The sequence below is a fragment of the Salvelinus fontinalis genome, chromosome 1 (assembly GCF_029448725.1).
Source record: "Salvelinus fontinalis isolate EN_2023a chromosome 1, ASM2944872v1, whole genome shotgun sequence".
Classification (NCBI taxonomy): Eukaryota; Metazoa; Chordata; class Actinopteri; order Salmoniformes; family Salmonidae; genus Salvelinus; species Salvelinus fontinalis.
Genome location: NC_074665.1, coordinates 28339272 through 28365926, shown reverse-complemented (window position 1 = coordinate 28365926; position 26655 = coordinate 28339272). Strand labels below are relative to the sequence as shown.

Here is a 26655-nt window from a genome sequence, read left to right as displayed (position 1 = left end):
GTCTGTTGTGTTGTAGTCGGAAAGCGGTTCCTCTGTGCTGGGCCCATCCTTGCACTCCCAGAAGATTGCCCGTGCCAAATGGGAGTTCCTGTTTGGACAGCCCATGGAGGACAGCCATGATTCTAAAGGTGGGTGGTCCTGAAAGAGCTCTAATGTTGCATTCATAGCCAAGTGGGAAGGTGGTACTTATCATATAAACTCAGAAAAAAAGGAAACCTCCTCTCACTGTCAACTGCGTTTATTTTCAGCGAACTTAACATGTGTAAATATTTGTATAAACATAACAAGATTCAACAACTGAGACATAAACTGAACAAGGTCCACAGACCTGTGACTAACAGAAATTGAATCATTTGTCCCTGAACAATGCGGGGGGGGGGGGTCAAAAGTAACAGTCAGTATCTGGTGTGGCCACCAGCTGCATTAAGTACTGCATTGCATCTCCTCCTCATGAACTGCACCAGATTTGCCAGTTCTTGCTGTGAGATGTTACCCCACTCTTCCACCAAGGCACCTGCAAGTTCCTAGCCCTCACCCTCCGATCCAACAGGTCCCAGACGTGCTTCAATGCGATTGAGATCCGGGCTCTTCGCTGGCCATGGCAGAACACTGACATTCCTGTCTGGCAGGAAATCACGCACAGAACGAGCAGTATGGCTGGTTGCATTGTCATGCTGGAGGGTCATGTCAGGATGAGCCTGCAGGAAGGGTACCACATGAAGGAGGTCTTCCCTGTAACGCACAGCGTTTAGATTGCCTGCAATGACAACAAGCTCAGTCCGATGATGCTGTGACACACCGCCCCAGACCATGACGGACCCTCCACCTCCAAATCAATCCCGCTCCAGAGTACAGGCCTCGGTGTAACGCTCATTCCTTCGACGATAAACGTGAATATAACTGGGAAAAATCTACTTGAACATCCCTCCAACTGGTTATTACTAGTGGGAAACAAAGGACATCCAGCCAACTTGACACAACTATGGGAAGCATTGGAGTCAACATGGGCCAGCATCCATGTGGAACGCTTTCAACAACTTGTAGTCCATGCCCTGACAAATTGTGACTGTTCTGAGGGCAGAAGGTGTGCAACTCAATAGTCGGAAGGTGTTCCTAATGTTTTGTGCACTCAGTGTACATGAAAGCTGTTCTTTTAGTTTATGGTTGACGCAGCTTGTTGGCCATTAGCCAATCAGCATTTCTCAAACTAGTTCAAAGCACATGAATGCATCCAACTGGAAATTACGACCTTCCCACTTGGTTATGGACACAGGATTTGCCTCACTGTCTTACTCTTCCTCCTCCAGTTCAGACTTCCTAGTTTGTCAGCCCCTTCTCGTAAACAAGCAGCTACTTTCACAATACTCCTGTAATCCAATTAGCTCTGGCTATCTTTGGCTTTATGGCCTGGCATCAGCTCTGTCCTTATTAAAGTCTGACTCTCTTCCTTCTCAAACAAACACTTTCTTTGTTTACCTTTATTGATAGTTTAGAGTCTTGACATCTCAGCCTCATACACAGCTAATGTGTTTCCTGTTAAGTATTTGGACTTTAGAGAATCTGTTCCCTTGCTTTTGATTACATTTTCTATATCTCTGCATCTCTCTCACTCATTTTCCATCAGTCCCTATTATGTTACAGTACTCAGTTCACCCCAGACCGTCTGTTATAGGTCCCAAAACAGTGAATGTCAATAAACAGTACCACTGTAATAACAATCTATACATTTAGAACAGGTCATTTTATTACATTTGAATGGTTTTTAGAACAGGTCATTTTACTAAGTGCTACCAAAATGTTGAATGTTATTACCGTAGTCAGTCCACTCAATACTCAATCATAATGGAATACAATCAAAAAATGACTAATGATCTTTAGAACTTAAAAAAAAAAACTAGTTTTGCATGGTTTTTAGAACAGGCTAATTGTTCTATATTATTCCTACTCACTTTTACATGCTCTCTTTGTCTCTTTTGATATCCCAGACTCCTCTCAAGCCCCCCCGAGTGGGACCTCCAGTGAGTCTCCCTTGCCCACCTCCTCCCTGCTCCTGAAGCCCACAGGTCACTGGAGGGGATGGGACGATGAGAGTCAGAGTTTATCCTATCACGATGTCCAGCAGGTTGTGGATTTGGGGACTCCGCCCCCGGTCACTGTGGTTGGCTTCTCTCCCAAGACGGGCATCATCCGCAGAGCCATCAACTATGCTGAGACGGACCTAGATGCAGTGCCCCTGAAATGCTATAGGGAAACAGACCTAGATGAGGTGATATTGGCTGAGGCCGAGAGAGAGCAGGAGGAGGTGGACTCAGCCTTTGGGAGTAACCGCAGTGTGCTCGGCACCTCTGCCTCCAGCGCCAGTACCATAGTGCGCACTGACGGAGAGGAGGACGAACTGGAGGAGGAAGAGGAGGAGGTGGTGAGCTGGGCCAGTGTGAGGATGCAGGGGGATAAGAAGAGACAGCATGCCACCCAGGAGGACAATCAAGTGTACAGTCTGCTGCTGAAGGGGTGAGATATTCACTGCAGTTCAGACGCACCATGTAGTCAGTATGTAAAGCATTGATAGGGACACAAATATAGTAGATATTTGCCAATCAGATACCTCATGTGTTCCTAATACATTCTACATGATTTCTTCCTGTAGTTGTCCCCTGGACCACATATCGGATGCCCAATCAGCCCTGATGTCCCCCATCTCAGTGACCAGCCCTCGCAGGACCTCAGTGGACAGCCTGGACTCCTTCAGCCGCCACTTCGAAAGGATCATGGAGTCTCACCGAGTCAAGGGCACCTCCTACAGCAGCCTGGACAGCGTTGACCTCTTGACCTCCAGCGGACCGCCCATATTCACCTTTGACATGCCCACCCTCACCCCTAAGATCCAGAGCCAAATTTGTGAGAGTGCGCGTCATATCATTGAGCTGAGTTTTGCCCCCCTGGCTCATCCAGAGCTCCCCAGTGTGTCTGACCCCACATGCTCTGAGAACACCCTGGCCCCTACAGGAGAGAGGCTCAGCAGCACCTCTGAGCAGAATTATACTTCAGGAGGGAAGTCCCGGTTGGAGAAAGACTGCTTGCGAACTAACTTAGACTTGACTCTCATCAGGTGAGTGACAGATAAACGTGGACAGTGGACATCTAAGGTCTGCTTCATTTAGACTATTTTGTATCAGCTTCTCTGCAGTGTCCGTGCAGGAGAAAGTGGTCGCACGCACACACACAGCTGCACACACAACATTTTAACAATCTCCAAAGAATCATTTAGCTGTGACATCTCTTGAGTGCATTTGTGTGTTTGTTTGCCATTGTCCTCAGGGGCGTGTGCTGGCAGATGGTGATGGTGGCAACACATGTTGTTATATGAAGATCCCATTATAAGATATAGGATCATATTATGCAATTTCATAATGATAAACAGCTTATGCTGCATTGGTAATACATCTCTTTACTGCTGCTAGACGACCACTGTCACTAAAATCTCATGCCATGTGTTGTCCCTGGAATGGAGGTTCCCAATTACTTCGCCTATAATCTAAGCATGTGTGACTGGCATATGTTTGATCTGGCATTTGATCTGGCACTTTCCCAACTGTTGCCACAAAGTTGTAAGCACAGAATCGTGTAGAATGTCATTGTATGCTGTAGCGTTAAGATTTCTCTTCACTGGAACTAAGGGGTGTAGCCCGACCAATGAAAAACAGTCCTAGACCATTAATCGTCCTCCACCAAACTTTACAGCCGGCACTATGCATTGGGGCAGGTATCGTTCTCCTGGCATCCGCCAAACCCAGATCCGTCTGTTGGACTGCCAGATGGTGAAGCGTGAATTATCACTCCAGAGAACGCGTTTCCATTGCTCCAGAGTCCAATGGCGGCGAGCTTTACACCACTCCAGCCGACGCTTGCCAATCTTAGGCTTGTGTGCGGCTGCTTGGTCATTGAAACCCATTTCATGACGCTCCCGACAAACAGTTATTAGGCTGACGTTGCTTCCAGAGGCTGTTTGGAACTCGGTAGTGAGTGTTGCAACCGAGGAGGGATGATTTTTACAGGCTTCAGCACTCGTGTGTCCCGTTCTGTGAGCTTGTGCGGCCTACCACTTCACGGCTGAGGCGTTGTTGCTCCTAGACGTTTCCACTTCACAATAACAGCACTTACAGTTGACCGGGGCAGCTTTAGCAGAAATTCGATGAACTGACTTGTTGGAAAGGTTACATCCTATTACGGTGCCACATAGAAAGTCACTGAGCGCTTCAGTAAGGCCATCCTACTGCCAATGTTTGTCTATGGAGATTGCATGGCTGTGTGCTTGATTTTATACACCTGTCAGCAACGAGTGTGGCTGAAATAGCCAAATCAACTAATTTGAAGGGGTGTCCACATACTTTTTTTTGTGTGTATATGGTGTACTTTATATGCCTGTGAAACTCAACCGCAGAAATTCAGTTATACCACTAGATGAGGCCAGAGAGCCACTGTTTCTTTTGTTGAACGTTTATCCAGAAATTAGTTTTGAGTACCGTACTGTCTGTAACATGGAGGGATTGAGTTGTGGTTTGAATTCCTGTGATTTGGGCTCAGCGGTATGGTTAAAGTATTGGTGTGGACTTTTGATTGGATGTGTGTGCCTGATGTTTTACTTGAAACGTGAACAAGGGTAACAAGGGTAACTAAATTGGTGTAATTTTCATTGCAAGGTGTAGTATATTGCAAGGTGTAGTATATATACCTCCAACCCTGCTAAGAATGGAGTTATTATAACTTTGTTTACGAGACAAATTCTATTAATATGGGCCTGAGAAAATCTAGGTACTCGGGCCCTACTAGTGAATGTTCATATACAGTATGCATACGTGTACATTATTATATAAAACAAATAATGAGTATACCAAACATGAGGAACACCTTCCTAATATTGAGTTGCGCCCTGCCCTCCCTTCCACAGGGATGCTGGCCCATGTTGACCCCAATGCTTCCCACAGTTGTGTCAAGTTGGCTGGATACACACGTGAAACTGTTGAGTGTGAAAAACCCAGCAGCGTTGCAGTTCTTGACACAAGCTGGTGCGCCTGGCATCTACTGCCATATCCATTTCAAAGGCCCTTAAATATTTTGACTTGCCCATTCACTCTCTGAATGCCATAGACACAATCCATGTCTCAATTGTCTGAAGGCTTAAAAATCCTTCTTTAACTCTCAGTGTAGATGAAGAGGATTTAACAATTGGGATCATAACTTATACCCGGTTAGTCTGTCATGGAAAGAGCAAGTGTTCTTAATGTTTTGTACACTCCGTGTATGTTCTCCTACAGTATGTGTAGACCTACTCATATCCATTGTATCGTCCCATCCAGTTCAAATCGAAATCAAAATTTAACGGCCACATACACATGGTTTGTGTAGCGAAATGCTTCTGCTTCTAGATCCGACAGTGCAGCAGTATCTAACAGGTAATATCTAACAATTCCACAACAAAACCTAATACACACAATCTAGTAAAGGAATGGGATGAGAATATATAAGTATAAAATATATGGATGAGCAGTGACAGAGAGCCTAAGATGCAATAGATAGTATAGTATATACATATGAGATGAGTAATGTGAAATGTGTAAACATTCTTAGTGGCATTATTAAAGTGACTAGTGTTCCATTTATTAAAGTGGCCAATGATATCAAGTCTGTAGGTAGGCAGCCGCCTCTCTGTGCTAGTGGTGGCTGTTTAACAATCTGATGGCCTTGAGATAGAAGCTGTTTTTAAGTCTCTCTGTCCCAGCTTTGATGCACCTGTACTGGCCTCGCCTTCTGGATGGAAGAGGGGTGAACAGGTAGTGGCTTGGTGGTTATTGTCCTTGATGATCTTTTTTGCCTCCCTGTGACATCGGGTGTTGTAGGTGACCTGGAGGGTAGGTAGTTTGCCACCGGTGATGCGTTGTGCAGATCGCACCATCTTCTGGAGAGCCCTGAGCGGTGCAGTTGCCGTACCAGGCGGTGATAGAGCCCGACAGGATGCTCTCAATTGTGCACCTGTAAAAGGCGCTGTTGCGCCTTCTTCACCACACTGTCTGGGTGCGTAGACCATTTCAGTTTGTTGGTGATATGTACACCGAGGAACTTTCCACCTTCTCCACTGTGTCCCGTTGATGTGGATAGGGGGGTGCTCCCTTTGCTGTTTCCTGAAGTCCACGATCATCTCTTTTGTTTTGCTGACATTGAGTGAGATTTTCCTGACACCACACTCCGAAGGCCCTCACCTCCTCCCTGTAGCCTGTCTCGTAGTTGTTGTTAATCAAGCCTACCACTGTAGTGTTGTCTGCAAACTTGATGATTGAGTTGGAGGCGTGCATGGCCACGCAATCGTGGGTGAACAGGGAGTACAGGAGAGGGCTGAGAACGCACCCTTGTGGGGCCCCAGTGTTGAGGATCAGCAGAGTGGAGTTGTTGTTTCCTACCTTCACCACCTGGGGGCGGCCCGTCGGGAAGTCCAGGACCCAGTTGCACAGGGCGGGGTCGAGACCTAGGGTCTCAAGCTTAATGATGAGTTTGGAGGGTACTATGGTGTTGAATGCTGAGCCGTAGCCAATGAACAGCATTCTTACATAGGTGTTCCTTTTGTCCAGATGGGATAGGGCAGTATGCAGTGTGATGGCGATTGCATCATCTGTGGACCTATTGGGGCGGTAAGCAAATTGGAGTGGGTCTAGGGTGTCAGGTAGGGTGGAGGTGATATGATCTTTGACTAGTCTCTCTAAGCACTTTATAACTTTATAATGACAGAAGTGAGTGCTTCGGGGCGATAGTCATTTACTTCAGATTGTATTAGTCACATGCGCCGAATACAACTGGTGTAGTAGACCTTACAGTGAAATGCTTACTTAAGAGCCCCTAACCACCAATGCAGTATAAAAAAAATATGATTAAGAATAAGAAATATAAGTAACAAGTAATTAAAGAGTAGCAGTAAAATAACAATAGCGAGACTATACACAGGGGTACCGGTACAGAGTCAATGGGGGGGGGGGGGCAATGCAAGTAGTCTGGGTAGCCATTTGATTTGGGGGTAGAAGCTGTTTAGAAGCCTCTTGGACCTAGACTTGGCGCTCCGGTACCGCTTGCCGTGCGGTAACAGAGAGAACAGTCTATGACTAGGGTGGCTGGAGTCTTTGACAATTTTTAGGGCCTTCCTCTGACACCGCCTGGTATAGAGGTCCTGGATGGCATGAAGCTTGGCCCCAGTGATGTACTGGGTTTTGAGGGCACTATGATGTTTAACACTGAGCTATAGTCAATGAATAGCATTCTCACATAAATGTTCCTTTTGTCCAGGTGGGAAAGGGCAGTGTGGAGTGCAATAGAGATTGCATCATCTGTGGATCTGTTAGGGTGGTATGCAAACTGGAGTGGGTCTAGGGTTTCGGGGATAATGGTGTTGATGTGAGCCATGACCAGCCTTTCAAAGCACTTTGTGGCTACAGACGTGAGTGCTACGGGTCAGTAGTCATTTTGGCAGGTTACCTTAGTGTTCTTGGGCACAGGGACTATGGTGGTTTGCTTAAAACATGTTGGTATTACAGACTCGGACAGGGAGAGGTTGAAAATGTCACTTGCCAGTTGGTCAGCGAATGCTCGCAGTACATGTCCTGGTAATCCGTCTGGCCCTGCGTACTTGTGAATGTTGACCTGTTTCAAGGTCTTGCTCGCATCAGCTGCATAGACCGTGATCACACAGTCTTCTGGAACAGCTGGTGCTCTCATGCATGTTTCAGTGTTATTTCCCTCGAAGCGAGCATAGAAGTAGTTTAGCTCGTCTGGTAGGCTTGTGTAACTGGGCAGCTCTCGGCTGTGTTTCCCTTTTGTAGTCTGTAATGATACAAAAGGCAGTTTGATCGAATCAAAAGCTGATTTAACCATCCGTCCAGGTTTACAAGTTGATTTTGAGAAAATTAAGTTTACCTCACTTGGCTTTTGATCCAAGACCCATTGTTCTAGGACCAGATTTGTTTGGAAAAAATATTAACAAGTAAAACCTTAAGAAACCATAATACCTTAAATGTATTTATAAAGGAACATATATGGTGTCATTGCTGTGGGCCAGTGGTTCCCAAACATTTTATAGTTCGGTACCCCTTTAAACATTCAACCTCCAGCTGCATACCCCCTCTAGCACCAGGGTTAGCGCACACTCAAATGTTTTTGTTGTTGTTGCCATCATTGTAAGCCTGTCACACACACACTATACACACACATTCATTAAACATAAGAATGAGTGTGAGTTTTTGTCACAACCCGGCTCGTGGAAAGTGACAAAGAGCTGTTATAGGACCAAGGCACAAATAATAGTGTCATAGTAATCAATAATTTTCCTCTTTATTTAGCCATCTTACATATAAAACTTTATTTGTTCATCGAAAATTGTGAATAACTCACCACAGATTAATGAGAAGGGTGTGCTTGAAAGGATGCACATAACTCTGCAATGTTGGGTTGTATTGGAGAGAGTCTCAGTCTTAAATAATTTTCCACGCACAGTCTGTGCCTGTATTTAGATTTCATTCTAGTGAGGGCCAAGAATCCACTCTCACGTAAGTACGTGGTTGCAAAGGGTATCATTGTCTTAACAGCGCTATTTGCCAAGGCAGGATACTCTGCGCGCAGACCAATTCAGAAATCTGGCAGTGGCTTCTGATTTAAATCCAATTTTCACAGAGCCGCTTGTTGCAATTTCGATGAGGCTCTCTTGTTCAGATATCGGTAAGTGGACTGGAGGCAGGGCATGAAAGGGATATCAAATCCAGTTGTTTCTGTCATCCGTTTCAGGTAAGTAGCTGCATAATTGCGCACCCAATTCACTCAGGTGCTTCGCTGTATCACATTTGACATTGTCATTTTCACACAAAAAATTAAACAATGATGGAAAGATCTGTGTGTTGTCCTTGGTAATGCAGACAGAGAAGAGCTCCAACTTCTTAATCATAGCCTCAATTTCATCCCGCGCATTGAATATAGTTGCGAAGAGTCAGATCATTCAGGTGAGAAAAAACATCACCCAGATAGGCCAGTCATGTGAGAAACTTGTCATCATGCAAGCAGTCAGACAAGTGAAAGTTATGGTCAGTAAAGAAAACTTTAAGTTCGTCTCTCGATTAAAAAAAACGTGCCAACACTTTGCCCCTTGATAACCAGCACACTTCTGTATGTTGTAAAAGCATTACATGATCGCTACCCATATCATTGCCTAGTGCAGAAAATACACAAGAGTTCAGGGGCCTTGCTTTAACAAAGTAACCATTTTCACTGTAGTATCCAAAACGTCTGTCAGGCATTCCTTTGGCAGCAAGAGCCTATCGGTGGATGCTGCAGTGTACCCAAGTGGCGTCGGGAGCAACTGCTTGCACGTGTGTTACCACTCCATTATGTCTCCCTGTCATGGCTTTTGCGCCATCAGTACAGATACCAACACATCTTGACCACCAAAGTCCATTTGATGTCACAAAGCTGTCCAGTACTTAAAAAATATCCTCTCCTGTTGTCCTGGCTTCCTGTGGTTTGCAGAAGAGGATGTCTTCCTTAATTGACCACCCATAAACGTAACGGACATATACCAGGAGCTGTGCCCGGCCCGCCACGGCTGTTGACTCATCCAGCTGTAACGCATAGAATTCACTGGCTTGTATGCGAAGCAGTAATTATTTCAAAACATCTGCCATGACACTGATGCGTCGTGAAAGAGTGTTGTTTGATGAAGTCATTGTCTGTATAGTTGTTTTGGCCTTTTCCCCCAGCATTGTCCCAGCCATATCTGTGGCAGCAGGAATAATTAAGTCCTCCACAATAGTATGGGGATTGCCTGTCCTAGCCACTTCGTAACTCACCATATAACTCACGCTTTTAGCCCCTTCTTATTCATGGTATCTGTTGCTTTTATACATGTCTTATTACTCGAAAGTTGTCTTAGATATCGCTCAAAAAACTCCCGTGGCTTATTTTTTAAATTGGCATGTTTTGTTTCTAAATGTCTGCGCAAGAGTGATGGTTTCATCGAGTTGTAAGATAGTACTTTTGCACATATAACAAACTATGGCTGAGGAAAGGCACTACTCCCAATATAAGTGAACCCCAAATCAATGTAGTTCTCATCATATTTGCGCCTCCTCTGTTGTTCGGTGCTTTCCCGGGTAAGGGGGCAGTAGCTCTTTGGCTGCATCAGATTCCGTCAGTGTCCATGTTAGCTGGGCTAATAACAAATGTAGAATTACTGATGCTAGCATTGGATGTGCTCGTGGAAGTAGAACAACTTGTGTCGTCGACAGTTGCAGGTGTAGTACTGCTGGTAGTAGCAGAACTACCGGTAGAGCTGGTATGTGTCTCTTTGGACACGGGCCCTACTTTTTTTTTAACCATTTAGCAATTTTTGAGCGACCGGAATGAGCAGCAGCCTTGTTTGGCTACATACTGAACGTTAGTGGAATTCCCGCGAGAGAGTAACGGTTAATGTGATTGGATGTTAATTATTTCACTAGGCTACTTGAGTTTGACATTATTTCGCTGAACACTAGATGGTTTAATTTTATTTTTGGCAGTGAAACGAGGCTACTTAGGCGAGGGGGGAAAAAAATCACCCAAATGAATAGACCCCTTGGAAAATATAAATGGATTGTTTGAAAATGTGAAGATAAAAAAAAAACAATATATATATATTTTTAATTGCTCGTTTCCCCGACGGCATTGCGCATACTCCCAGTTTGGGAATACCTGCCGTAGGCTACTTTGATTAGCTTACATTCCTACTTGTTTGGCTTTACTGAAACATTTGTTCCTTGATTGTTGCTTTAAATCTGATACATGTGTATTTTCTGAGATATAGGAGCTGACTGAGATGTGAAATCAGAAAGTAGGTTAGAAACATAAAAAGGGGGGTCAGTGGGAGAGAGGGAATGTAAGGGGAGACAAAGAGAGGAAGAGAAGAGTGAGGGGATAGGAGGGGGTTTGCAGCCATGGAGAGAGGAAATGCATACCTTCTCCAGCAGCGGAAAATAGCCCAGCTGATGAGCGATTCGCAGAGAGAGGCACACACAGACCAGACCAATACAGACCGAGAGAGAGGGCAGTGAGAGAGTGAAAGACTGAGACTGACCAAGTGTAACTTTGAGTTCAACAAAGATCCTGCCAAGTTATTACCACATACTGTGTCCACCAGCTTGGATACTTCAAAGTTTGGAACGAGAGAGCTACAGGGAGCTGGATAGGGAAGAGGGAAGGAGAGAGATAGTGGTAGACAGGACGGCAGGGGAGGGCAGCAACAGGCTAAAGGCAACATATTAGGGCGCCAAATAAGGCAGAGAGAGAATCCAGACACAAAGGAGGGGAAATGGAAGAGAAGATGTTGTGAAATGTACTGTATTTGAGATCCTGCTAGGCTCAGGCGGAGAGCAGGGCGGTGTCCACATGTGGTTAGACAGTGGGCAGAGAATCGCTGTGGTCAGTAGATCCGACAGTTGACTGCCAGGGTTACCTCACCGCCGAATGCCGTGGTTGGGTGCGAAAGGGGCGTGGCTCTGGGGACAATATGGCACATTATTTGCTCTGCTGGGGGGGCGGGGCTTTGGAAGACATGTGTCTGGATGCCCCCTACCCGGCCATCTACCGGTGAGTTCCTCACTTCACTGTACTTTACCTCCAATTGTCTGTTTGTTTGTCTGTCTGTCTGAGGTGTGTGGACCCAGACAGTGTTAAAGGGATAGTTCGCCCAAATTACAAATTTAGATATTTGTTTCCTTACTCTGTAAGCAGTCTATGGCCAAGGTATGACCGCAACCCATGCTTTGGTTTAGTTTCCCTGGCACTGTTTCCAAATACTAACGTTTTAGCATTTGTGGCACGTATCCCGTTCAAGTCATGGGAGTGATATTAGCCTTTTTTGCACATAATAAATAATAATAAATAAATAATAAATGATCCAAAGTATCTAAAAATGATTTTGAAGCTCACTAAAGTCACTTAACAATGATTTGAACATGATGTGCGAAAAATGCTAACATCGGTCCCATGACCGTTAGCATTTGGAAACAGTGCTTGCCACTGCTAGGGAAACTAAACCAAAGCATGGATTGCTGTCATACCTTCTACGTAGACTGCTTACAGGGTAAGAAAACCAATGTGTCATTTTGTAATTTGAGTGTTTGTTTGTGTTTCCCAAGGCAGTGTTTCCCAAACTCAGTCCTGGGTGCCCCAAATGGTGCATATTTAGTTTTTGCCCTAGCGCTACACAGCTGATTTAAATTAATCAACTCATCAAGCTTTGATTATTTGAATCAGCTGTTTATTGCTAGGGCAAAAACCAAAACGTGCACCCCTGTGAGGCCTCAGGACCGAGTTTGGGAAACTCTGCTTTAAGTTCTCAAAGAAAGTGGAGGCTTACTTTATCAGGTGCTTGTTTGTAATGAATGGTCCAACGTTATGAATAATTAAGTGTGAAATGATAATGGACAAGATGGCGCCGACAGAGATGGTCGCTTCGCTTCAAGTCCTTAGGAAACTATGCAGTATTTCGTTTTTTATGTATTATTTCTTACATGTTACCCTAGGAAATCTTAAGTCTTATTACATATTTCCAATAGTTCTTTCCGGCTGTAAGAGCGACGTCAACTTACCAACATTACGACCAGGAATAAGACTTTCCCGAAGCAGATCCTCTGTTTGGACCAACACCCAGGACAATGGATCTAATCCCAGAAGACGACCCAAAACAACGGCGCCGTAGAAGGGGCAGACAGAGCGGTCTTCTGGTCAGGCTCCGTAGATGTGCACATCGCCCACCGCTCCCGAGTATACTACTTGCCAATGTCCAGTCTCTTGACAACAAGGTAGACAGAATTTGAGCAAGGGTTGCCTTCGAGAGACGTCAGAGATTGTAACATTCTCTATTTCACGGAAACATGGCTCTCTTGGGATATGTTGTTGGAATCAGTTCAGCCACCGGGCTTCTCCATGCATCGCGCCGACAGAGATAAACACCTCTCTGGGAAGAGGAAGGGCGTGGGTGTATGCTTTATGATTAACGACTCATGGTGTAATCATAACAACATACAGGAACTCAAGTCCTTCTGCTCCTCACAATCACGCTCCTCACTCCCTAGAATTCCTCACAATCAAATGCCGGCAAAATTACCTTCGAAGAGCATTCTCATCAGTTGTAATCACAGCTGTGTACATTCCCCCTCAAGCAGACACCAACATGGCCCTAAAGGAAATTCACTGGACTCTATGTAAACTGGAAACCATATATCCTGAGGCTGCATTTATTGTAGCTGGGGATTTTAACAAAGCAAATTTGAGAGAGGCTACCTAAATTCTATCAGCATATTGATTGCATAACACGTGGGGGTAATACACTCGACCCCTGCTACTCTAACTTCCACGATGCATAAAAAGCCCTCCCACGCCCTCCCTTTGGAAAATCCGACCACGACGCCATCTTGCTCCTACCGTCTTATAGGCAGAAAATCGAACAGGATGTACCAGTGAGTAGAACCATTCAACGCTGGTCTGACCAATCGAAATCCACGCTTCAAGATTGTTTTGATCACGCGGACTGGGAAATGTTCACAGTCAGCCTCAGAGAATAACATTGACATATATGCTGACTCTGAGTGAATTTATAAGGAAATGCATTGGAGATGTTGTACCCACTGTGACTATTAAAACCCACCCTAACCAGAAACTGTGGATGGATGGCGGAATTCATGCAAAACTGAAAGAGCGAACCACCGCATTTAATCATGGAAAGAGGTCTGTGAATATGGCTGAATATAAACAGTGTAGTTATTCCCTCCGCAAAGCAATCAAACAAGCAAAATGCCAGTACAGGGACAAAGTGGAGTCGCAATTCAATGGCTCAGTCACGAGACGTATGTGGCAGGGTCTACAGGAAATCACTGACTACAAAAAGAAAACCAGCCACGTCATGGACACAGTCGTCACGCCTCCAGACAAGCTAAACACCTTCTTTACCCGTTTTGAGGATAATTCAGTGCCACCGTCACGGCCCGCTAACAAGAACTGCGCCCTCTCCTTCTCCGTGGCCGAAGTGAGTAAAACATTTAAACGTGTTAACCCTTGGCAAGGCTGCTGGCCCAGACGGCATCCCTAGTCACATCCTCAGAGCATGCGCAGACCAGCTGGCTGGTGTGTTTACGAGCAAATTCAATCGCTCCCTATCCCAGTCTGCTGTCGCCACATGCTTCAAGATGGCCACCATTGTTCCTGTACCCAAGAAGGCAAAGATAACTGAACTAAATAACTACTGCCCGTAGCACTCACTTCTGTCATTATGAAGTGCTTTGAGAGGCTAGTCAAGGATCATATCACCTCCACCTTACTGGCCACCCTAGACCCACTTAAGTTTGCATACCACCCTAACAGGTCCACAGACGATGCAATCGCCATCACACTGCACACTGCCCTATCCCATCTGGACAAAAAGAATACCTACAGTTGAAGTCGGAAGTTTACATACACTTTAACCAAATACATTTCAACAAAGTTTTTCACAATTCCTGACATTTAATCCGAGTAAAAATTCCCTGTCTTTGGTCAGTTAGGATCACCACTTTATTTTAAGAATGTGAAGTGTCAGACTAATAGTAGAGAGAATTATTTATTTCAGCTTTTATTTATTTCATTACATTCCCAGTGGGTCAGAAGTTTACATACACTCAATTAGTATTTGGTAGCATTGCCTTTAAATTGTTTAACTTGGGTCAAACGTTTCAGGTAGCCTTCCACAAGCTTCCCACAAAAAGTTGGGTGAATTTTGGCCCATTCCTCCTGACAGAGCTGGTGTAACTGGGTCAGGTTTGTAGGCCTCCTTGCTCACACACACTTTTTCAGTTCTGCCCACAAATGTTCTATAGGATTAAGGTCAGGGCTTTGTGATGGCCACTCCAATATCTTGACTTTGTTGTCCTTAAGCCATTTTGCCACAGCTTTGGAAGTATGCTTGGGGTCATTGTCCATTTGGAAGACCCGTTTGCGACCAAGCTTTAACTTCCTGACTGTTGTCTTGAGATGTTTCTTCAATATATGCACATAATTTCCCATCCTCATGATGTCATCTATTTTGTGAAGTGCACCAGTCCCTCCTGCAGCAAAGCATCCACACAACATGATGCTGCCACCCCCGTGCTTCACGGTTGGGTTGGTGTTCTTCGGCTTGCAAGTCTCCCCCTTTTTTCTCCAAACATAACGATGGTCATTATGACCAAAAAGTTATATTTTGGTTTCATCAGACCAGAGGACATTTCTCCAAAAAGCACAATCTTTGTCCGCATGTGCAGTTGCAAACCATAGTCTGGCTTTTTTATGGCGGTTTTGGAGCAGTGGCTTCTTCCTTACTGAGCGGCCTTTCAGGTTATGTCGATATAGGACTCGTTTTACTGTGGATATAGATACTTTTGTACCTGCTTCCTCCAGCATCTTCACAAGGTGCTTTGCTGTTGTTCTGGAATTTATTCGCATATTTCGCACCAGTACATTCATCTCTAGGAGACAGAACGCGTATCCTTCTTGAGCGGTAAGACAGCTGCGTGGTCCCATGGTGTTTATACTTGCGTACTATTGTTTGTACAGATGAACGTGGTACCTTCAGGCATTTGGAAATTGCTCCCAAGGATGAACCAGACATGGTCTACAATTTTTTTTATCTTCTGAGGTCTTGGCTGATTTCTTTTGATTTTCCCATGATGTCAAGCAAGAAGGCACTGAGTTTGAAGGTATGCCTTGAAATACATCCACAGGTACACCTCCAATTGACTCAAATTATGTCAATTAACCTATCAGAAGCTTCGAAAGCCATGACATCAATTTCTGGAATTGTTTAAAGGCACAGTCAACTTAGTGTATGTAAACCTCTGACCCACTGGAATTGTGATACAGTGAAATAATCTGTCTGTAAACATTTGTTGGAAAAATTACTTTTGTCATGCACAAAGTAGATGTCCTAACTGACTTGCCAAAACTGTAGTTTGTTAACAAGAAATGTGTGGAGTGGTTGAAAAACGAGGTTTAATTACTACAACCTAAATGCATGTAAACGTCCGACTTCAACTGTATGTAAGAATGCTTGATGATGACTACAGCTCAGCATTTAACACCATAGTATCCGCAAAGCTCATCATCAAGCTGTAGGCCCTGGGCCTCAACCCTGCCCTGTGCAATTGGGTCCTGGACTTCCTGACGGGCCGCCCCCAGGTGGTGAAGGTAGGAAACTACATCTCCACCTCGCTGACCCTCAACACTGGAGCCACACAAGGGTGCGTGCTCAGCCCCCTCCTGTACTCCCTGTTCATCCACGACTGCGTGGCCATGCACGCCTCCAACTCAATCATCAAGTTTGCAGGCAATACGACAGTATTGGGCTTGATTACCAACAACTACGAGACAGCCTACATGGAGGAGGTGAGGTCACTCGGAGTGTGGTGTCAGGTAAACCACCTTTCACTCAACTTCAACAAAGATAATAAGAGATAATCGTGGACTTCAGGAAACAGCAGAGGGAGCACCCCCCTATCCACATCGAAGGGACAGCAGTGGAGAAGGTGGATTTTTTTAATTTTTATTTTATTTTATTTTTTTAAGTTCCTCGGCGTACACATCAATGACAAACTGAAATGGTCCATCCACACAGACAGTGTGGTGAAGAAGGTGCAACAGGGCCTCTTCAACCTCAGGAGGCTGGAGAAAATTGGCTTTTCACCCAAAACCCTGACTAACTTTTACAGATCCACAATTGAGAGAATCCTGTCGGGCTGTATCACAGCCTGGTACAGCAACTGCTCCGCCCTCAACTGCAAGGCTCTCCAGAGGGTGGTGCGGTCTGCACAACACATCACCGGGGGCAATCTACCTGCCCTCCATGACACCTATAGCACCCGACGTCACAGCAAGGCAAAGAAGATTGTCAAAGACAACAACCACCTGAGCCATTGCCTGTTCACACCGTTAACATCCAGAAGGCGAGGTCAGTACAGGTGCATCAAAGCTGGGACCGAGAGATTAAAAAACAGCTTCTATCTCAAGGCCATCGGACTGCTAAACAGCAATCACTAACTCAGAGAGGCTGCTGCCTACATGGAGACCCAATCACTGGCCACTTCAACAAATGGATCACTAGTCACTTTAAACAATGGCACTTTAATAATGTTTACATATCTTACATTACTCATATCATGTAGCCCATCTGTAAATAGCCCATCCAACTACCTCATCCCCATACTGTTATTTATTATTATGTTTTGCTCCTTTGCTCCCCAGTATCTCTACTTGCACATTCGTCTTCTGCACATCTATCACTGCAGTGTTTAATTGCTAAATTGTAATTATTTCACCACTATGGCCTATTTATTTCCTTACATCCCTTATCTTACCTCATTTGCACACACTCTATATAGACTTTTTATATTGTGATATTGACTGTGTTTGTTTATTCCATGTGTAACTCTGTTATTGTTTGTGTCGCACTGCTTTGCTTTATCTTTGCCAGATCGCAGTTGTAAATGAGAACTTGTTCTCACCTAGCCTACCTGATTAAATAAAGGTGAAATATATATATATATTTTAAAATATGTATATACTGTATTTTATACCATCAATGCACCTTGCCTATGCCGCTCGGCCGTCGCTCATCCATATATTTATATGTACATATTCTCATTCACCCATTTTAGATTTGTGTGTATTAGGTAGTTGTTGGGTAAATGTCAGATTACTTGTTAGATATTACTGCGCTGTCGGAAGCACAAACATTTCGCTACACTCGCATTAACATCTGCCAACCACGTGTATGTGACCAATACAAATTGATTTGATATGTGTGACTGTGACTCCTAGCTGGCTGGACAATGTTATACAGTGTCTGGTAATTCAATTGATATACAGGGTGAGAGAGTAAGCGTGTGTGTTCAGAGAAACTATGTAGCAACTCATGGTTAATAGAGTGTGATAAATACCTGTTGGCTCTGGTCCCTATGATAGAGGCTCACCTACAGTGTTCTCAGATCAGCCAGCAGGGGGGGGGGGGGGGGGGGGTTCTTCAGTTACTTCAGTTAGTATCAAGGCATCTGGATATAAACAGAGGGATTTTTGTTTTAGATTCCGTCTCTCACAGTTGAAGTGTACCTATAATAAAAATTACAGACCTCTACATGCTTTGTAAGTAGGAAAACCTGCAATATCGGCAGTGTATCAAATACTTGTTCTCCCCACTGTATGTAACTCTACTATGTTGTTGTTGGAAGGACTTGCTGACAGTTCCATCCATGGTCTTAAAGTGGCTCTCTGATTATTTTCTCAAATGTCTGCAGAGACAGAAGTCTGACTTTAGTGAATTTGCGTTGTGGGTGTAGTTTGTAAATGGAAATGTTTAACCTTTTGAAACATCTCTCTTTTACAGAGAATTTCTTCTTCTATTATGGAGATGTATCTTGTCCTTACATGACCCATATCATTGCACACAGATATTCCAGCAGTTAAAGAGCTTATAGTAAAGCACTGTGCATTAACTTTATTACAGAAATTCTCTGGCACATTTCCATTTCAGAAGTACAATAAATAGATAATCATTTTAGAGACAACCCAAAAAGCACCAACATTTTCACTTAATGTCACTTTATTAATTAACGTCTACTGTTGGGAATAATACTTAACAATGCATATTATGTTATGAGCTGTAGTAGCACATTCATGCACATTTTTTTTTTGTTGAGGTTGTTTATCCTGTTGAGAAATAGAGAGTCCTATGGGGGGGGGGGGGGGGGGGTCATGTTAAAATCCTAAATAGACACTTGATACTCTGCTGCTATTAATAAGAGGCTGAAGGTGGAAGGGCTGGAAATAATTACATTCAGGCTGCTTGTTATGAGTGTAAGAAATGCTTGCTGAGCAATGGAGCAAATCCACGGGCGCTTCCTTTAGAGACACTAGCTTTAAAACAGAGCACCAGCACCACATTACTAAGACAACAGCTCACTCAATCAAGTCTGGTGGTCTTGTAAGTATAAAAGCAGTGGATAATGTCTTTGTGTAGTGTGTGAAGAATCCAATACTTTACATTGTATGCAGTACAAGCCAAGTTATTGTGGGAGCATCTCCTCAAAGAGTATGAGTTAGGCCGTTTGAGAAGGTTTGAATCCTAAGCAACCTGCCGACACGTTGTTTAACGTACAATAGACCAACATAGGTACGGTAGTACAGTGCCTTCAGAAAGTATTCATACCCCTTAACTTATTCCACGTTTTGTTGTTACAGCCTGAATTCAAAATGTATTATATATTTATTTTTTCTCACCCGTCTACACACAATACCCCATAATGACAAAGTAAAAACATGTTTTTAGACATTTTTGCTAATTTATTGAAAATGAAATACAGAAATATCTCATCTACATAAGTATTCACACACATGTTAGAATCACCTTTGGCAGCGATCACAGCTGTGAGTCTTTTTGGGTAAGACTAATAGCTTTGCACACCTGGATTGTAGAATATTTGCACATTATTCATTTTAAAATTCTTCAAGTGCTGTCAAGTTAGTTGTTGATCATTGCAAGACAGCCATTTTCAAGTCTTGCCATAGATTTTCAAGCCGATTTTTAAGTCAAAACTGTAACTAGGCCACTCAGGAACATTCAATTTCATTTTGGTAAGTAACTCCAGTGTATATTTGGCCTTGTATTTTAGGTTATTGTCCTGCAGAAAGGTGAATTTGTCTCCCAATGTCTGTTGGAAAGCAGGCTGAACCAGGTTTTCATCTAGGATTTTGCCTGTGCTTAGCTCTATTCCATTTCTTTTTATTATAAAAAACTCCCCAGTCCTTGCCGATGACAAGCATATCCATAACATGATGCAGCCACCAAACAATTCCACCTTGACATTATGGGGTGTTGTGTGTGTGTGTGTAGGCCAGTGACACAAAATCACAATTTAATCCATTTTAAATTCTGGCTGTAACACAACATAATGTGGAAAAAGTCAAGGGGCGTGAATACTTTCTGAAGGCCCTGTAGGTCAAAGATGTGTGATGGAAAACCTTGGTAGAGCATGGGTAAAGTAGGCATTGTGGTGCTCATGTGAATTTCCATTCTTTTTTGGCTTCAGACCAATGCCTACATCTCATTTAAAACAGTTTATTTTGTTTTTAATATAAATATGTCACCTTCCAGTGACAACCATCTGCTTTACTATTTACCAAGGTTGACAACAGTATGATTTTACTGTTGCCTTGTTCTTGTTCTTTCTAATTCAGTTAGTGAACTGTAATACAGTTACATTTGAAACAGAACCTAACGTTTCTGGTCTAATAGTTTGTTACCCAGCTACCTGTTATAATAGTGCTATAACAGCATCATGTGAGTCATCTCTCCTCTTGTCGTCTGTCAGGGAGAAGCCAGGCCACTGGGCTCCAGACCCGTTCCCACAGCAGGATGTGGGCGAGCGCTTAGCCCTGGGCAGCACCGAGGCCCTGGCCAACGGCAACAAGGCTGACCTGCAGGCTGCTAAGCGCCTAGCCAAACGCCTCTTCAACCTGGACGGCTTCAGGAAGTCTGACGTGGCCAGGCACCTGAGCAAGAAGTGAGTATACTGGAGCAGTACCAGCTGGTCCCAATTCGAGCTATAACCCTCCCCTTGGTCCTTACCCTTCAATGTTTGCAGATCTATTAGGTGGAAGTGGAATCTTTACCATTACATTGCTTATAACTATCCAGACCCCTCAGATATGCTATCATTGAGGGGTTAGGGCCAAGATAAGGATAGGTAGTGATTTGGGATGAGTTGTACGTAGGCCAGGTACCTGTTCACTTCTCTCTGCCTTTGTATTTTGTTTACCTTTCATGCACAGTAAGTGTGTGTGTTGGGTCTTTTTGCAGTAATGAATTCAGTCGGATGGTGGCAGAAGAATACCTCAGTTACTTCAACTTTTCAGACCTTACTATTGACCAAGCGCTAAGGTAAGATATCTTTCAGTGGAAATGGTTAAAAATGTAGCATAATGACCTAGTCACCCCCCCCCCCCAATGAATAGTGAACACTCACAATGCTGTATGGCATCCGCAGAGCCTTCCTGAGGGAGTTTGCCCTCATGGGAGAGACACAGGAGAGAGAGCGAGTGCTGGCCCACTTCTCTAGGAGATATCTACAATGCAACCCCAATGCAACACCTTCTGAAGGTAAGACGGGGACAGGTGTGCCTTCCAAGGTGTCAACATAGCAGACACATTTACCAGTAGGCGCCAACTCTTTCACTGATACTGCCCGAGAACTCACTGAAACATCTCTCTCTCTCTCCCTGCTCCAGACAGTGTCCACACACTGACCTGTGCCCTGATGCTGCTCAACACAGACCTGCATGGCCACGTGAGTACCTGTGGGGGAGCCAGGGGCTAGAGAGCCGTGGAGGGCTCATGTTGAAATGTGGGTAAAGAGCTTAAAGTTCTCTAGTCAAAAAGAAAGACCATTAAAACAATGTGATATATATATACCCTATAACATATAACTACAGCGGTAGTTTTTCCTAGAGGGGTCCTTAAGGAGACAACGCAAGTGAAGGTGCCCCTTTCTCCCTCCTCAGAATATCGGCAAGAAAATGTCCGTCCTGCAGTTCATCGGCAACCTGGAAGGGCTAAACGACGGGAAGGATTTTCCCAAGGAACTGCTCAAGGTGTGTTGAATTAGTTAGAACATACTGTAGAAGCGCATATCGATGTGTCGAACCATGTGCATACAACCACATGCGTACAGTGGGACCCTTGTTTCAGCTGCATGACCTCTATTTGACCACATGATCTCTTGATATCCATGAGTCGGTTTCCCAGATAGTGTATTGTTGACATCAGAGTAACTTGCACCACTGATCAGATGATATTGAGAGAGGCATGTCCTAAAGGGTGTCAGAGAGACGTAACATTTCTCACCCTCAGCAGTGGAGGCTGCTGAGGGGAGGACGGTACATAATAATGGCCGGAACAGAGCAAATGGAATGGACTAATAACATTCCACTGATTCTGCTCCAGCCATTACCACGAGACCGTCCTCCCCAATTAAGGTGCCACCAACCTCCTGTGCCGCAGATAGTGTGTGTCCTTTTACAGGCATGATCCAGCATGATGTATTTCCTTCCTGTTGTAGTGGAAGGGGTTTCTGACTCTAGGGTCTGTTGACCATCTTCTGGTCTGTTGACCACCTCTGAGCTGTTGTGTGAACAGAGCCATATTGTATAGATCAGAGAGAGAGAGAGCCAACATGTTCTACCTCCCACTCTCTCTCCTTCCTCTTGCCCTTCCACTCTCTGCCTCGCTCCTGTGAACAGCATCACCTCCTACTCCCTTGTTTTCATCTCTCCCTCCCTCCTTGTCTCTGTGTTTTATTACAGTCTCTCTCTCTCTCATTCTGTTACGTATCATGTCACCCCATGGCAGATAATTTTCCATCTGCCTGCTTGTATTCTTCGCTCGTCCTCCATTTTATTTATCAGGTTTGTCCCTCGTTCTCTCTCTCTCTCTCTCCATCGCTCCTCTGCTCTCTCTATCGCTCCTCTGCTCTCCGTTGATGGCGTTCCTATCTCTGTTCCACCTACCTCTGTGGGAGCTCAGCCCAGCTGCCTGCAGCCCACAGAGGTGGCCAAGCTATGTTCCTCCCCACGCTCTCTCAGTTAACTATTCATATCACAGCTGAGTGCTCTATGAAATATTATGGAACGCTCCACAATCGCTTCTGTGTCACAATCTTTCACAACAGACCAACCAATTTCCTATATCCATCTCTTCATTCATCTTCATTCATCTCTTCATCCATCCATGTTTTTCATCATCCATCCATGTCTTTCATCATCCATCTCGCCCTCTGTAATGGTTTGCGCTGGTCTGTAAGGGGTATTAAAGCAGCACAGATAGATTGTCCAAGTCAACAGGCGGTGTCTATTGGTGCAGAGAGGAGGCTGCTACAGAACAGTAGTCAGTGGGGCAGGGCTCATATGGTAAATTACGGGTGAGAGGGAGGACAGGCCTCTAAGTAAATGGGAATTTGGCTGTCACATGGTACCCCCTGCTGTGTTGAGCGTTTTGTCATGGTATTATCATACAAGGCGTTACAAATCACTCTGTCTGTCTTCCTTGCTTGCTGCTTCCACCGTTTTCTCTCTCTCTATGATTCTCTCTCTCTCTTTCTTTCTCTCCATATTCTTCTCCATATCCTCTATATTTCATAACTTAGTTGTCAGTATTTTTGTGTAAAGTATGAGTAATGTTGCTGTGTCTCTTGGGTGGTGATTATGCAGGGTATGTTAATGCAGACAGTGCGGTGTACATTTCCCCAAGAAATGATCTGAGCGTCAAGGGTGTAGATCTCTGTTGCTGCGCTGCACAGCACAACTCGTTAAAGTGGAGAGGTTCACTTTGCTTCAGTTAAATTCCAAAAAGCAATTTTCCAAAATGTTGGTAAATTATTTTCATTTAAAGAACTTTTGAAAGAGATTGGTGTGTTTATTTTTTTTTCACTATCTAATCATGGCCTGGGGCTGTTCAGTGACACATGCATTTAAAAAAAAATGATGGTTACTTTTCAGAGAGACAAATAATCATGTTTTTTTGCAAAACGCTATATATCCGCCTCACTCTCAGAGAAATAAGTAGTACTGCTAGATTTTACACAGTCGAATGTCACAAATAACTGTTCAATAAAAATAAAAAAACTGTACAAATGATACATTTCGGTATAATTTAAAAAGAATCATATTCAATACAGTAATGAGATCTGTTTTGTTAAGCAGTTACATTTGACATTTTATTTATTTAGCAGATTCTCTTATCCAGAGTGACTTACAGTTAGTGCATTGCTCTTTACAACTCAGAGAACAGTAATATTTTACACACACACAAAGGTACCTATAAGCAATCATTTCTAGTGAATAAAACACGTGAAATATTGACGCAGAAGGTACATTAACAGTGAGTGGATTGACAATTCACTTTGTAAATGTAGATCATAGTGGGTCTATCAATTTAATCTAATAATATGACCTGTGTCCTCTGACCCACTACTGGGAAATGGACCCGGAAAATCCACTTCAATGGGATAGATTAGATTGGATTAATTTAGATTTCCCTAAAAGACATGTGCCCAATCCCTAATCAACCCCTTCCCCTACCTCATATGCACTTATGTAGATCTGCAAAAAATTGGATAGGTACAGTATAAGCGGTATGGAAATAACTCCACCTTACCCTCTAAGCTAGCTATCCAATCCTTTCAGATCTACACAAGTGCATAGGGGAGAGGAAATGGGGGGGGTACATTTGTGGCACAGCAAAAATAAGTGTGTTGTGTTTTTTTACCCCCTTTTTCTCCCCAATTTCGGGATTCCGATCTTGTCTCGTCTCTGCAACTCCCCAACGGGTTCGGGAGAGGTGAAGGTCGAGTCATGCGTCCTCCGAAACCTGACCCGCCAAACTGCGCTTCTTAACACCCGCTCGCTTAACCCGGATGCCAGCTGCATCAATGTGTCGGAGGAAACACCGTTCAACTGATGACCGAAGTCAGCCTGCAGGCGCCCGGACCGTCACAAGGAGTCACTATAGGGCGATGAGCCAAGCAAATACCCCCTCTCCCCCCCGGCAAAACTCTCCCCGAACCAGGACAACGCTGGGCAAATTGTGCGCTGCCCTATGGGACTCTCGACCGGTAATGACGCCGCAACACTGCGATGCAGTGCCTTAGACCGCTGCGCCACTCGGAAGGCCTGTGGCACAGCAATTTGACTTGACAAAAAACAGTTTTAAGGTAAGATGTAAAGCCCTGTCAACAGCTGAACTCCTTTGTGATTTATCCCCTGTCATTCTCTGTTAAGACAGCTGCTTCCTTTCATTTTGGGCTAGATCGAAATAGGACCTCTGTATGCATGTCAACCCCCTACCATCCCACAGGATCAACCCACACACACACACACACAGAGAGCGAGACACACACACACAGAGTGAGACACACACACAGAGAGACACACACACACAGACACAGACACACACACACACACACACACAGACACAGACACACACACACACACACACACACAGAGAGAGAGACACACACACACACACACACACACACACACGCAGAAAGACACACACACACAAACAGAGACAGATTGCCGTGTGCGTTTTAAGAAATGGTGAACTGCTGCTCCTCTCCTCCCGGTGGAGAGGTGCCATGCGACAGTGTAGGGAGATGTGCCTGAAAGGAGGTCAGGTTTAAGTAAAGCTGCAGAACTCAGGGAAGCACTGAAGCTTATAAGGCATCTGGGATCTAGAACTATCTGACAAACGGACAGTGCGTGAGAGAGGGAGGAAGAGGTAGGGAGTGACTGACTGAGTGAGCGAGTGACTGAGCGACGTGACTGAGCGACAGTGAGTGAGCGACAGTGACTGACTGAGTGACTGACTGAGTGGAAGTAATAGGGACAGACAGAGAGAGAGGAGGCCACTTGATAATTATGAGTATCATAACATACATCTTATTTATGTTAGTCAAACTAAACCGCCTCTTGAGTATGAACATTGTTTGTCTTCTACTCTGCACAGTACAAACGCTAGTACGGTACCACCACCCTGGAATTATTTTTAGCCATTAACAGATTGAGGGAGGCTCAGACGGATGATTATTTTCCTCAGTGACCTGGAAATGTTAGATCTCAATTTGGAGTTTGACTATTTTGGTGTATACAGTTGAAGTCGGAAGTTTACATACACTTAGGTTGGAGTCCTTAAAACTCGTTCTTCAACCACTCCACAAATTTCTTGTTAATTTGGCAAGTCGATTAGGACATCTACTTTATGCATGACACAAGTAATTTTTCCAACAATTGTTAACAGACAGATTAGTTCACTTATAATTCACTGTATCACAATTCCAGTGGGTCAGAAGCTTACATACACTAAATTGACTGTGCCTTTAAACAGCTTGGAAAATTCCAGAAAATGATGTTATGGCTTTAGAAGCTTCTGATAGGCTAATTGACATCATTTGAGTCAATTGGAGGTGTACCTGTGGATGTATTTCAAGGCCTACCAAGGCCTACTCAGTGCCTCTTTGCTTGACATCATGGGAAAATCAAAAGAAATCAGCCAAGACCTAATAATTGTAGACCTCCAAGTCTGGTTCATCCTTGGGCGCAATTTCCAAACGCCTGAAGGTACCCCGTTCATCTGTACAAACAATAGTACGCAAGTATAAACACCATTGGACCACGCAGCCGTCATACCGCTCAGGAAGGAGACGCGTTCGATCTCCTAGAGATGAACGTACTTTGGTGCGAAAAGTGCAAATCAATCGCAGAACAACAGCAAAGGACCTCGTGAAGATGCTGGAGGAAACGGGTTCAAAAGTATCTATAGCCACAGTAAAACGAGTCTTATATCGACACAATCTGAAAGGCCGCTCAGCAAGGAAGAAGCCGCTGATTCCAAAACCTCCATAAAAAAGCCAGACTACGGTTTGCAACTGCACATGGTGACAAAGATCGTACTTCTTAGAGAAATGTCCTCTGGTCTGATGAAACAAAAATCGATCTGTTTGGCCATAATGACCATCGTTATATTTGGAGGAAAAAGGG

General features: G+C 44.3%; 1 protein-coding gene across 2 annotated transcripts in view; it reads left to right on the top strand.

Annotated features, from left to right (window-relative positions):
* Positions 1-26655, top strand: part of LOC129852019 (PH and SEC7 domain-containing protein 1-like) — a 60447-nt gene that overhangs the window by 19070 nt on the left and 14722 nt on the right. The window contains exons 3-10 of one of the 2 annotated variants that reach the window (XM_055918240.1): positions 17-128; positions 1986-2511; positions 2648-3109; positions 20436-20627; positions 20924-21004; positions 21111-21223; positions 21352-21410; positions 21625-21714. In XM_055918240.1, the coding sequence (XP_055774215.1) occupies positions 17-128; positions 1986-2511; positions 2648-3109; positions 20436-20627; positions 20924-21004; positions 21111-21223; positions 21352-21410; positions 21625-21714 (1635 nt within the window). Of the gene's footprint in view, positions 1-16; positions 129-1985; positions 2512-2647; positions 3110-10978; positions 11650-20435; positions 20628-20923; positions 21005-21110; positions 21224-21351; positions 21411-21624; positions 21715-26655 lie in introns of those variants that run through there. The other variant, XM_055918241.1, reaches the window with a different exon arrangement.